Here is a 13,394-nt window from a genome sequence, read left to right on the forward strand (position 1 = left end):
ATTTCCTGTAACAAAGTGTTTGAAGTCACGCTGGTACGTTTTGTTGCTGTGTGTTTGCATTCCATGATTAATGTGATTTGAAGAGAAGTAATAAAATGAGCTCTAACATGGAAAGTAAGTGTTTCCGGACACATGTCCACATAACATATTTTCTTTCTTTGTGTGTGAGGAATGTTTCCTGAAAGTTTGGCCGTACCTTTTTGTAACACCCTGTAGAGGTTGAAGTTATCAACAATATCTTTATTTATTATTGAAATATATCGTTCAGTAATTTACTTCTTACAAATAATGTCATTTAAACAATGTGCAAAATTTTGCATGACGGCTCAGTGTGCAGAAGCTGGGATGGCTGCCACTTCGCTACGGATATTTTCTTTCAGTTGCTCCGGAGAAGTCGGATTATTGACACACACTTAAGATTTGACGTATCCCCATAAGAAAAAAATCCATGGAGCTCAAATCTGGACTGCATGGGGGACAACTTATGTCACCCCTCCTGGAGATCAATTTTCCAAGGAAAATTTCACGAACTTGCAGTATAGACGCATGGGACATACGTGCTGTGGCTCTGTAGTGCTGAAACAATTTCCTTTGATTATGACCAGGAAAGTTTTGCAATTCAAGCACCAAAAAGTCATTTAACATCGTCACACAATGTTCTGAATTCACTGTAACAGCGCAACCTTGGCCTTGAAAAAGTACGAGCCAATCACTCCTCGAGCCATCACAGCCCATACAGTAAATTATTGGTGAATTAAAGGGTTTCTCACGCTCCTGTTTAGGATTTGTTGCACTCCAGTAGCAGCAATTTTGTTTACTGACATGACCATTCAGAAGAAAATGAGACTCATCAAAAAACAATATGATGTTAAATGAAGGACACTCAGTCACATCATTAACAAACTGCAACCAATGTTCGGCATCCTGATGCTTTAATTCTTGCACCAACTGGATTCTATAAGGGTGCAGTTGAATGTCTTTTTGCATAATTCAGTGCAGTGATGATCTCTTCACATTTAAAGAACTTGCATGCTTATGAATGGAGGGGTTAAGACCATCACGAAAAGACCGATTTACACTCTTAAGTTCCTTATATTTCAAGCTGTGAAAATCAGTGTCTGCAATTTGTTTTTACTTCCTCACAGTATTTTGGTTAGGAACTGGTTTGGGTTCTGTGGCTATGTTTAACAATGTGAGTAGCTAGGCCTTTTACGTGGGTGAGGTGCTTAGTCACCCCCAAAACACACACACACACACACACACACACACACACACACACACACACACAAATTAACTCATTACCTTGGGGGACCTCTCCCATTTGCTATGTCCCAAAAAGAATACATTTTCCAGAAACCATGTAGCGGCTTCTGCCTGTATGGAAAAGGGAGTGAGATTTGCTGGTGGAGTATTTTTGTAATCATATGGTCTACAATAAGTATGCCAGATCCGATGAAGGCAAGTGTCTGTGTCTGTGTGTGGGTTGGGGAGTTCAGAGGCGTGCAGTGTCAAGGCTATCAGCGCCCTAAGAAGGCAGGTGCTAACAGGTGGGAATGTTCCTGCACTATCAGTTTAATAAGAAACAGTTTCTAAATAGTATACAAATTATTTACAGAAAACTAGGACTAGTAGAAGTCATCTTAGAGGAAGATCAGTCTGGGGTCTGAAGAAAATAGGAACAGTGAGGCAAGCTCATCTTAGAAGAAAAGCAAACCTATGTTCATGTAAATTTAGAGAAAGCATTTGACAATACTGATCTGAATACAGTCTTTGAAATTCTGAATATAGCAGGGATAAAATACTGAGAGCAAAAGGTTACAAAAACTTGTGCAGAAATCAAACTGAAGTTCTGACAGTCAAAGGACATGAAAGCAAGGCAGTAACTGGCAATGGTGTATAGCAAGCAGTAGGCTAAAGCAAACCAATGAGAAATTTGTAAAGAGAATTAAAGTTCAGAGAGCACAAATAAAAATTCTGATGATATGGCAGTTCTGTCATAGGCAATAATGGACTTTGAAGATTAGCTGAATAGAATACAATACCTTGAGAAGAGTTTACAAGATGAGTATCAAGAGAATATGAACAAGGTTAATGGAATGCAATCGAATTAAATCAGATTATGCCTTGAGAATTAGATTTGGAAATGAAAGTACTAGATGTGTTTTGATATTTGAGTAGTAAAATAACTGCCGAATGCCGAAGTAGAGAAGATACAAAATGCAGACTGGTAACAGCAAAAAAGCATTTCTAAAAAATAGAAATAAATTTATATTCGACATTCACTTAAGTGTTAAGAAACCCTTTCCTGGAAGTGCAGTATCAACAGTATCTTTATCAATCACACTCAATGCATTGCATGCCAGTCTCATCTCTGCAGAAGGAACATTTAAATTGGTCACCACGAGCTGCTGCTATAGAGGCCCTATCGGATGCCACCAGGTAGGACTACACACATTACCAGAGGATGCCAATTTCATATCACAACACTTACACTGCATTCAGCCACTTATACTGCAAGTTCACATGCTTTGAAGTCTTACGTCAAGTGTTATGTCACGCATGATTGCAAACACTGCTTCTTAAGCCAAGCAGAATGCCAACACTTTCCCAAGTCAGGACACACAGCAAGAGTGACTGTGAATATTATTAGAGAACAAACAGCCAACTATTTATAAATCTTTACAGAGTTGCAATCAATTTGTACCATTTCTGTTAGATATTGGTGGTCCAATCACACTGATAAATCAGACTAATTACAAGCAACTGAGGCACCCTCAGCTCAACAAAATCTTGTCTGAGCCTCACAGCGTACATTGGCGAAAGTATCTCTTTTCTTGCGACATACACTCTGCAAGCAAAATATTGGAATATGTCTGTATCACTGCCATCCACAATAGTTCAGTAATGTTGGAGTCTCAAACTCTTTAGCATGGGTGCATTTGATTTGTCTGATTAGATATTCAGGATATTGCACATGCTATTGATCCATAAGTTTCCCATGCCAGCATTCATCAATTGTATAAAAAAATTTGGACATTTTTTCGCTGGTACACTGGGACAAGCAAAGAATGTGAAAAGCATGTGATGAAGGGTATTCTGTGTATCAAATGCAACTACTGGTTACACGAAAAGTGCGCGAAAGTAAATCTACTATTCGTCAGTGATGATTTTCCATGGACATGTCATGGTTGTTTATGTGACGAAACGGCCGATCTTCAGTTGATACAAAATATGAAATTATACAGTTACTACAAAGTGACATTGAGGCATTAAAAACCAAACTTTTGACCATCAAGAAAGAAAATGATATATTAATACAAGAAAAGAAGCCCTGTGTGTGTAAAAACCATCAAACAGAAAACCAAGAAGATCGCGAAAATACGAGTGAACGATCAGACTTTAAAAACAACAACATTTCAAGTGTTTCCGTTGATGTCTCGGTAAACTCAGTAAGCCAAAAACCAGAAGATAAATATAAATGGAAGGTGGTCACATACACCAAAATGAAAAACAAGGCGACAGATACGCAACAAAAGGAAAATAATTGGCGATTCGCTGCTGAAGAATATAGCTGTCTCCAATTCCAAGATCGACGTACAACCTGGAATTAGAACGCAACAATTCAGTAAACATTTTAAAAATATGGTGAATGCAAGACAAGCTACTACAGAACCAGATTCTGAAACCAGACATAATTATAAAGGGATATTTATACATGCTGGAACGAATTCGTTAAGGAGCAGCAGTGAGGAAGAAATGGCAAACGAAACAAGAAACATGATTTGTTCTGCAAGAACTATGTATGCAGGATCTCAGCTGATACTTAGCGGAATCATAAACAGAAGGTCAGTGAGTGAAAAATATATCGCCAAAATAAACTGTGCTCTTAAAGAACAATGTAATCGTCTTGGGGCAGTTTTTATAGACCAAAACAAATTCCTATGTGAAAACTCACTAGCGAAGGATGGTTTGCATTTAAATAGACTGAGGTCTGTAACATTCAGCAGAATGTTTGCAGATGTCTGCAAAATCATTAAAGCAAGGGAAACTAATATGGCCTGAAGGGGGTGAAAAGTCATACCCTCTAGCTGGAAAAGAAAAAAATATAAGCACCATACAAAAAGAGAGGATGCTAAAGAATTTGCCTCACAACATGTAAAGCAACAAAAGAAAAATTACATAAAAGTACTTCATCAAAATATTCAATACTTTGGTAACAAAAAATTAGAAGCAGAAGTACTCCTGAGTGAAATAAGACCAAACATTTATGCATCAGTGAACATGGACTAACTGAAACTAAAATAGGCAATGTTGCAATAAAGGACTGCTAGCTTGCTAGTTACTTCTGCAGATCTAAATATAAGGGTGGTGGCGTTTGTATATATAATAAAACAGGTACTCTCCGAAAGAATGTAAACAGTGAAGCTGCTACATTGCCCATAGCTAGAGAAAAAGACTTTGAAGTTACTGGTATAGTGACAGAGGATTTTAGAGTTTTTTGTGTTTACAGATCACCATGTGGCAATATTAGTATCTTTCTGAAAAAAATTGCTAGCTTATTGAGAATGAATATGAAGAGAAACCTTATTATATGTGGAGATTTCAACATTGACTTGGGAAAAGACACAAAAATAAGACAGGATTTTGAAGAATTGTTAATACAGCATAGCATGAAAGTAACAATAACTGCACCAACAAGAGCGACTTCACTAAGTGAGACAGTTATTAACAACATAATTACTAATATGTGTAACTATGAGTCACATGTAGTTCAAACAGAAATATCTGATCATCATGGACAACTAATCAGCTTTTGCAGAAGTAATGACACAGTATCAGAACCAAAACAAACAACCAAAGACATTAGGATCATCAGTGAACAAAATATCAACATCTTTAGAACAATGTTAAGTAAGGAAACCTGGAATGAAACCCTGCAGGCCCAGAGTGTAAAAGAAAGATATGATGCATTTATTTCAACAATTAAATACCATTTTAATGTAGCATTTCCCAAAGTAAAGAGACAAGAAAGGCTGCAAGGTCAAACACAGTGGATTACCAGTGAAATACTAGAACAGCAAAGGAATCTGCAGGATCTGAGACGGATGGGCGAAGCTGAAAACTATAAAAGGTTTAAAAAGAAGTATAGAAAAACAATAAGAGAAGCAAAAGCAAGAGCAATTCACACCACAATAACAAACTCAAAAAACAAGACAAAGGCAGCCTGGAATACAATCAATGCTGAAAGAAATGAAAAAGATGGGTCAAACAAAGAAGAAGGTATTAGGTCAATTACAATAGACAACACAGTGGTCACAGATGGTATGGAAATAGCAAACATACTGAATAATAACTATATCAGTGTAGTAGAAAACTTAAAATTGGAAAGAAATAGTCAAAAACAGGAGGGCATTAAGGTACCAAAAAGATCATGCAGTACTATGTTCTTAAGACCAGTCACGGAAGATGAACTACGAAAAACTATACAGAAACTGAAGTCCAAGAAATCAACTGGTGGTGATAAAATATCAAATCATGTAATAAAGCTGGTAAGTGAGCAGATAATAACACCACTGCTGAACATAACAAACTGTTCTTTCAGAGATGGAATTTTTCCAGAAAAACTGAAGATAATGAAGGTGGTGCCAGTATACAAGAAAGGGGATAAGGATGACCTCAACAACTACAGACCAGTTTCACTTAGATCAGGCTTCTCAAAAATCCTAGAAATGCTTATGTATACCAGATTAGTTAATGGTAATGGGGCCATTGTTATTTAATGTATTTGTTATTGATAAAGGTGTTGAGGAGGAAGAAAAGAAAATATGGAATGCTAATGACATGACAATACTAAATAGGGACCAAAATATGGAACAGTTTGAGAGAAGAGCATACATATCTGCAAATGTCACAGCTCAATGGCTGTTGGAAAATGAACTGGTTATAAACCTAAAAAAGACTATGTATGCAGTGTTTAAAAACAAGGAGAAGGCTGTAGACCTGGATTTAGAGGTTGACGGAACAAGGCTGGAAGAAGTAGAATCTGCTAGATTCTTAGGTATTCTTATGGATAATGAACTGAAATGGAAAAAAACATATTACTAATGTCTGTAAGAAACTGAGCTCTGTCATATTCTTAATGATGCAGCTATCACAGTATTCAGACAAGAACCTTCTGTGTACAGTGTATCATGGACTTTTCGAACCATACTTACAGTATGGAGTGACTGTGTGGGGAGACTCAAACAAACAAGAGACAAGACGAGTGTTCACATTACAAAAAAAAAAAAGCAATTAGGACCATTTTAAGAAGAAAGACCTTTAAAACGTGCAGAAACTGTTTCAAAAAGTTAGGTATCTTAACTTTTTCATCGTTGTATATATACAAAACAATAATGTACATCACAAAAGGTAGTGAGGACTGGATTACAAATGCTAGTGTCCACACCCACAATACAAGAAGGAAGAATGAAGTACAGAGCATTCCCCACCGACTGGCAATGCTTGAAAAAGGACCCCAGTAATTTGGTGTCAGACTACTAAGAAGTCTGCCTAAAAACCTGCAAAATAGTGTACTTGACAATGACTTTCCAAAGAAACCTTGACAATGACTTTCCAAAGAAACTAAAAGACAATCTCATTGAAAAAGAGTTTTACAGTGTTGCAGAATACTTATGTCATTAAATTTGTATATATTGTTATTCATTATCAATGATGTAAAAATATACTGTACACAATGTAATCTTACAGGATCAAATAAAATTCAATTCAATTTTCAAGTGCACATTAACCTCAAAGATAATGCTCAACCTCAGTATTGCATGTGTCCAGTGCTTCACACCATTTTCAAAAAATCACTCTTGGCCTCAACAGATTAGAACAACTTGGTGTCTTGAAACCTATTTCTGCTAGTCAATGGGCATCTCTCCTATGTATCACAAGAAAATTGAACAGGAAAATCAGATTTTGTGCTGAGCTTAAAATTACAGTTAATACTCCAACTGTTATTGATTCTTTCCAACTTCCACATATTGAGGAACTTCTACATCAGCTACCACTATGGACGATTCTTGTCTACATCTGATTTAGCCAATGCTTTATCTTCAACTTAAACTGGATGAGGTAATAAAAAAATTTATAATTATTAATACATATGCTGGCTTGTATCAATACCAGTGTCTCCCCTTCAGAAGCACATCTGCTCCAAAGCTATTTCCATGCTTTCTTGAACAAGTGTTGTTGAAAGTTCCATCTTTTTCAAATTATTTGGTTGAAATAATTGGGTATGGACAAATCCTGGAACAGCATCTTAAAAATTTGGAATTTCTTTTTCAAGTTTTCACCAATGCAGAGCTTAAATGTAATATACAGAAGCATTCATTTTTCAATACTGGTCATCTCACTGACACCGCTCATCTCTCAACCTAGCATTTAGGGTCATCCGGAGATTACCTCTTCTTAAAAATTTACAAGAACTACAGGCAGTTCTCGGCAAACTGACCTACAATATTAAATTCATTCTTAATGCAGTGCAAATTACTACTCATTTATGACACCTCCACACCTCCAATGTAAAAATGCTCCTTTACAATGGACAGGAGAATGTGAACAACCATTTCAAAAGTTGGAAAATGCATTGCTTAGTTGCCCATGCCACCACATTCATTTCGATCCGCAAACCTGAGTAGAGCTTGCAGTAGAGGCACCATCACACGAAATTGGGGGAGTTTTATGTCACAAAGTGGGCAACACTGAACACCCCACAACTTTTGTGTGTCAGACATTGAACAAGCCTCCCCCCCCCCCCCCCCCCACACACACACACATACAGACAGAGAGAGAGAGAGAGAGAGGGAGGGAGAGGGAGAGAGGGAGGGAGAGAGAGAGTGAGAGTGAGAGAGAGAGAGAGAGATATGTATGCTTTCAAATATATTGTACATAAATATATTTATATTTTAATGTTCTATACTGACAGGCACAAAAAAGTGTTTGTACAGGGTGTAGCATTGTACGAGAGTGAGATGATGATGATAAACACTACAGGCAAGAATAAAAGCACTTGAAATGTGGTGTTAAGAAGAGTGCCAAATATGAAATGGCTCAATCCAATAAGTAACACTGAAGTAATGAACTGAACTGAAGAGAAAAAAAATATGGCACACCTTGATTAAAAGGAGGGATAAGTTGATGGGCTCATCATGAGGCATCAAAGTAATCATTAATTTGGTAATACAGGTAAGTGTAGGGTATAACTATTGTAGAGGGAGAGCAAAGCTTCACCACAGTAAGCAGGTCCAAATGGATGTAAGGTGCAGTAGTTACACACAGACGAAGAGATTTACACGAGACAGACTAGGCTCGAAGAGCGGCATCAAGCTAACCTTCATACTACAAACTATGACAACAACACGAAATAAAGTTAATGAAGTTAAAAGAGCAATGAAATAATTAAAAGTACTTTCTGCCACACAATGTAAATGATGGTAAAAGTGCTAAGATGTATGGTGAAACATATTTTCAATGTTTGGATTTATCAGTAGCATCTGAGGAAAAGAAAGAAACTGTCTATGTTACTAACTTCAAAGTACACTAAATTCACCAATTATACAATGCTTAGAGAGGAAACATAGAAATTGTAGATGTTCTGTACAAAACTATACAGTAAGCAATCAGGCAAAACACAAAACACTAGAAGGCTACAAAAATTTATTTTGCTGCTACCATGCAAGACAACACATAAAGAGGATCCATTAACAACTAAAAACTTACTGCGACTTTGGGGTTTTCTCCCTCACTGTTAGGCTGTCTTGTGAAATGGGGTATTCATTCTTAATCTTGATCCTTCTAATTTGATGGTCTTCTTTGGAGTCAACATCCTCCTCAACTGTCAGTTCAGGATTACACTCCAAATCTTCTTCTTCATAATCATCATCATCATCGTCAGTTCCACTTTCTGGTTCACTCTTTGGTACTAAAATCTGCTGTCCCACAGGGGAGCTACTTTCAGTTTTTAATTGTTCTTGACAGTCACGGTGTCCTACAGTTTCTATACAGACAAAAGTGTCTTCATTTCTTTCAGAACTTTCACTGTAAGCACTACAGTCATCACCATCACTATCATTCTCACATGGATTGTTATAACTACACTCAATGTCACTATCATGATCACCACTATCTTTTATTGTTCTTAAACAAGTTTCACTGCTCACTGTGAACAAGCTCTGGAGAGGTTTAAATTCATTTTCAATAAATTCAGTTTCACTATTTTCATCTTCATTTCCACTTTCACTCTCACCTTCACTCATAAGTTCCTTTCTTTTACTGCTTCCTGCAACACACTTGTTCACTTGTTCTTCCTTCCCATTCTTATCAAAACAGAAATCAAAATCCAGATCCTGAAATATGGAAAGAGAAGAATAAATGTATATAATCTCCTGATGAACATTTGAAATATTTGAATACAGTAGGGCTAAACTTAAAGATATGATAGTTATGCCTAAGCTGCTAACACAACTTAAACCACCCTCCCAAATGTAAGTGCAGTGTTCTAACTGCTGGGCCACTTGCCACTTAACTTGCGCTCTCTCTCTCTCTCTCTCTCTCTCTCTCTCTCTCTCTGTATGTGTATGTGTGTGTGGGGGGAGGGGGAGAGGAAGAGAGAGAGAGAGAGAGAGAGAGAGAGAGAGAGAGAGAGAGAGAGAGAGAGACTCTGAACAAATGAGCCTCCAACTATGAAACTACTAATATATGAATTTTCATACAAAATATACCAGAAATAGATATATTTCTTAACCCCAAAAGACATCACTAAGACAGATGACAGAAAATGAAGAAAAGAAAAAGGTTAGTAGCGCCTGAAAAAAATAGTGAAGTAAAGAACTTACAATATACTTAAGGGGTTGAGTTGTTGATAGACATAAAAAAAAGGCTTAAACTGTTGCTGAGCTTTTGGCTGATGTCCTCCTTCAGAACTAATTACAGAATATGCACATATAAACATCTGTGTGGCTATACTGTTCCTGCCAGCTATAAGGTACAATCAAGAAGTTTCCATTTGAAGGCTGTACAGTCCAGAACTGGCACATGCCAATCAGGCAAAATCACTGAGAGCATTGAGACAATCATTCCACCAATGCACCGGGTTGAATGTACCTATTTGGTAGAAAACTGTGTCCTGCTGTGTGAATAAGTCCGTAACTTGCTGCTGTATATCCTCATCTGACAGGAACTGTTGATCCTTCAAGGCCTTATTTATAGGGACCAAATCCATGATAATCACATGGGGAGAGATCAGGACTATATGGTGGGTGCTCTAGTGTCTCCCACTTGAGTTGGTGTAACTTCTGCATTATAAAATTAAGTAGCAGCACCCCTTGTCACCTACAGCTGTGCACCATTCCAGAATAATGGTTCTCGACAGACATATTGCCCCACAGACATTCTTCATTACCCAATGGATCTCTACCAGTGTTTGCCCTTCCATAACCAGGAAAAGAATAACAGCACATTAATCATGTTTATTTCCATAGTTCGTGTTCCCTTGTTTACCACATGCAGATCAGAGACAAATTTACACTAATCCCTTGCCTAAATGTCTATGCTCATACATTGGAGTTGTGCTACGTTGCAGCAACACCCTCAAACATAAACTTTTTGATCACCCTCTTATACACTGTAATAGCACTGCAGCTCAAGTGAGATAGGGATTGTATTAAGTGGAGTGAGCAATGGGAGAAAAGACGCCAGGATGGAGAAGGCAAGTAGGATGGAAGGGTGGCTGACAGCTGAGAGTAAAAGACAGCATGCACCCTAAGAAGGCATGTGGCACCAGTGAGTTTGCTTCAGGGCAGACGGGAGGAGTTGTGTTCTATGCACAATGATGAGGAGGACGTATTTGGAGGGGAAGACAGAACAGACGACGAGGTAGATTGTGAAGAGAGAGAGAGAGAGAGAGAGAGAGAGAGAGAGAGAGAGAGAAGAATGAGTGAAGTGGATGGCATGAAAACAGTGGTGGAGATGGGAGTGGAGGAGAGGCTGGTACCGAGTAAGGCAAGGAGGACTGCAGGATTGAATAATGTGTTGTATGGACATTTCCAATTTATGTAGTCCAGAGAAGCTGGTGTTGGAGAGGGGGAGTAGGGCATGGGGAGGGAGTCCAGATGGCATGGGTTATAAAACAGCCATTAAAAGTGAGCATCTTCTTCTCAGCAGTGTGTTCTATCAGTGAGTGGCCAGCTCTCTTCTTGGCCCCAGTTTAGCAGTGCCCATTCATTTGTGTGGTCTGCTTGTTATTGGTTAAACCCACATAAAAGCTGTGCAAAAGTTACTTGTTTAACAGGTGGCCAAACCTCTGACAGGATGACAGCATGGGTGTGTCCAGACTGGGACGGGATATGTGGGGAGTGTAATACATCTTGTTCCAGCGCGGCACACCTGTTAAATATCCATTTATAGAAAAGAAAAGAAAGTGTATTGGTATGAAGTACTTTCCCGCACACATCACAGAAAAGTTATAATTATAGATCTGTACTAGCTTTTTCCCCACAGCTTCACCCATGTGGGTATTCAACACACATTGCAGACATCTCATCCTCCCTCTCTCTGTCTCTAGCTCCTCCTTCTTCCATCTGTCCATCCACCTTATCCTTCCATCTCTGTCTGTCTATCTCCTTCTCCTCAATCTCTCCATCTATTCCTTACCCTCATTTTGTCCATTAATACACTGCCTCTCTCTGGTCATTACTTGCGAAACCCTCCCTCTGTCCATATACTCCCCTCTCTATGTTGTCCTCCTCCTCCTCCTCCTCCTCCTCCTCGTTAATCTTTGTCCATCGCCTCCTCCACCTCTCCCTTTCCGTCTGCTCCTCCCACACACTCTGCCCTTCACCTCATTCCTCCCCCTCTCTGCCCATACCCTGCTTCCTCCCCCCTCTCTGTTTTTTTCCTTCCACCCCATATCTCCCTATCCCCCTCCAGCCCTCCCTCTCCATCCCCTCCTCCATCATCAATCTCAACCTTTGCCCATACATGCCCTTCCACACGTATAGCCCCTGCAGAAGATGTCGATAAAGCAGACTGATACTACTCCCACAACATGCCTCTAGTGCACCACAGCCTATATGTCAAAGATTTGGTGACACTTTTTTTCCCATGATCTGTAGGCTGCCCTGCAAAGCAGATATGATGAGGTTCCTATGTGAAGCTAACAAACGGCAACAAAGAAGCAAAAATAATAACATCATTACATTTTAGCCTATGTCTTACTGAAAGTGATTTTTTATCCCAGAATTTTCTGATTGTTTATCCCGTTCACCAAGTTAGAAGTTCTTTTACTGAGTCAATAAATTTACTATAATTTCTGTAAACAGTAATATGGGTGCATAATTGTGAAACATATAACTGTATTCCACAAATGAATGGCAACCTCAAATTTATTTTTGTCTGTTACAACGCACTATACATACAAATGGAAAAAGATACCATATTTACCAGAGTATAAACAACCGTAACTATAAGATGAAGCCCTTTTTTCCACAAGGCTTATTCAGAAACAATTCTTTTTTACATATTATGACTAATTGAAATTACAAACTGTTTTATTGACATAAATTATCTGCCTAAAAATTATCTTTTCTAAATTTATGCCATTTATTGGTTGTCTGCATTTTGATAAAACAAGGAGAAATAAAATAAATGAAAAGAAATGGTTTACATTAATTTGCAGACTGTTTTTTCCATACATTTTTTGATTACTAAACCTGTCATCTGTGGTGTCACTATTTTAATCATCATCATCATCATAATGGCACAGCTGTGAAATTTTTATCTTTGTCATCATAAATATTTGGCTGTTTCTTCTGAATATGTTGCAATTTCTGAGGTTGCGGTTACCACAGGACCTGAGGATACAGTTTTTAAAATCCAAACACACATTAGATTTCTTTTCTATAATGACGTGAGAATTTTACACTGTCACTTGCTTCCAAACAAATTGTCTGCTCACTGCTCTATCATTGGCTACATAGAACCATTTGTCATATTAAGAATCAACAACATTGTAGCAAGAAACATGTAAGTACACCACCGGCCCGTATCCAGACTTCTACCATCTCCTACAGACGTAAATACTTCTGTTGAATATTTGTTCAATTTTAAAGTCAATTCAATTTCGACTAGAAACTGATTCAAGCAAACTGAAGTTTAAATGTGGTAGATGTTCCTGAAAAGCCCAAGTACATGGTATATATTCCCATGGTTGGCAACATGTAATTTGCTGCCCATTCACTGCTCCCCTACCTGCACCCCTCTAGTTCTCAACCAAGCTGATGTCACAGTTCTCCTTCCAAACCTTCTGTAGCGCTGTGAAACGCGGATGCAATATCTTCTAGGGTGCA

General features: G+C 38.2%; 1 protein-coding gene across 2 annotated transcripts in view; it reads right to left on the reverse strand.

The window, feature by feature from the left end:
• LOC126188207 (cysteine-rich protein 2-binding protein) overlaps positions 1–13,394 on the reverse strand; it is a 183,931-nt gene that overhangs the window by 102,714 nt on the left and 67,823 nt on the right. For both annotated transcript variants that reach the window (XM_049929758.1, XM_049929757.1), the window contains exon 6: positions 8,770–9,395. In XM_049929758.1, coding sequence (XP_049785715.1) covers positions 8,770–9,395 — 626 coding nt within the window. The remainder of the gene's footprint in view (positions 1–8,769; positions 9,396–13,394) is intronic.

This window comes from Schistocerca cancellata, chromosome 5, assembly GCF_023864275.1.
Source record: "Schistocerca cancellata isolate TAMUIC-IGC-003103 chromosome 5, iqSchCanc2.1, whole genome shotgun sequence".
Lineage (NCBI taxonomy): Eukaryota > Metazoa > Arthropoda > Insecta > Orthoptera > Acrididae > Schistocerca > Schistocerca cancellata.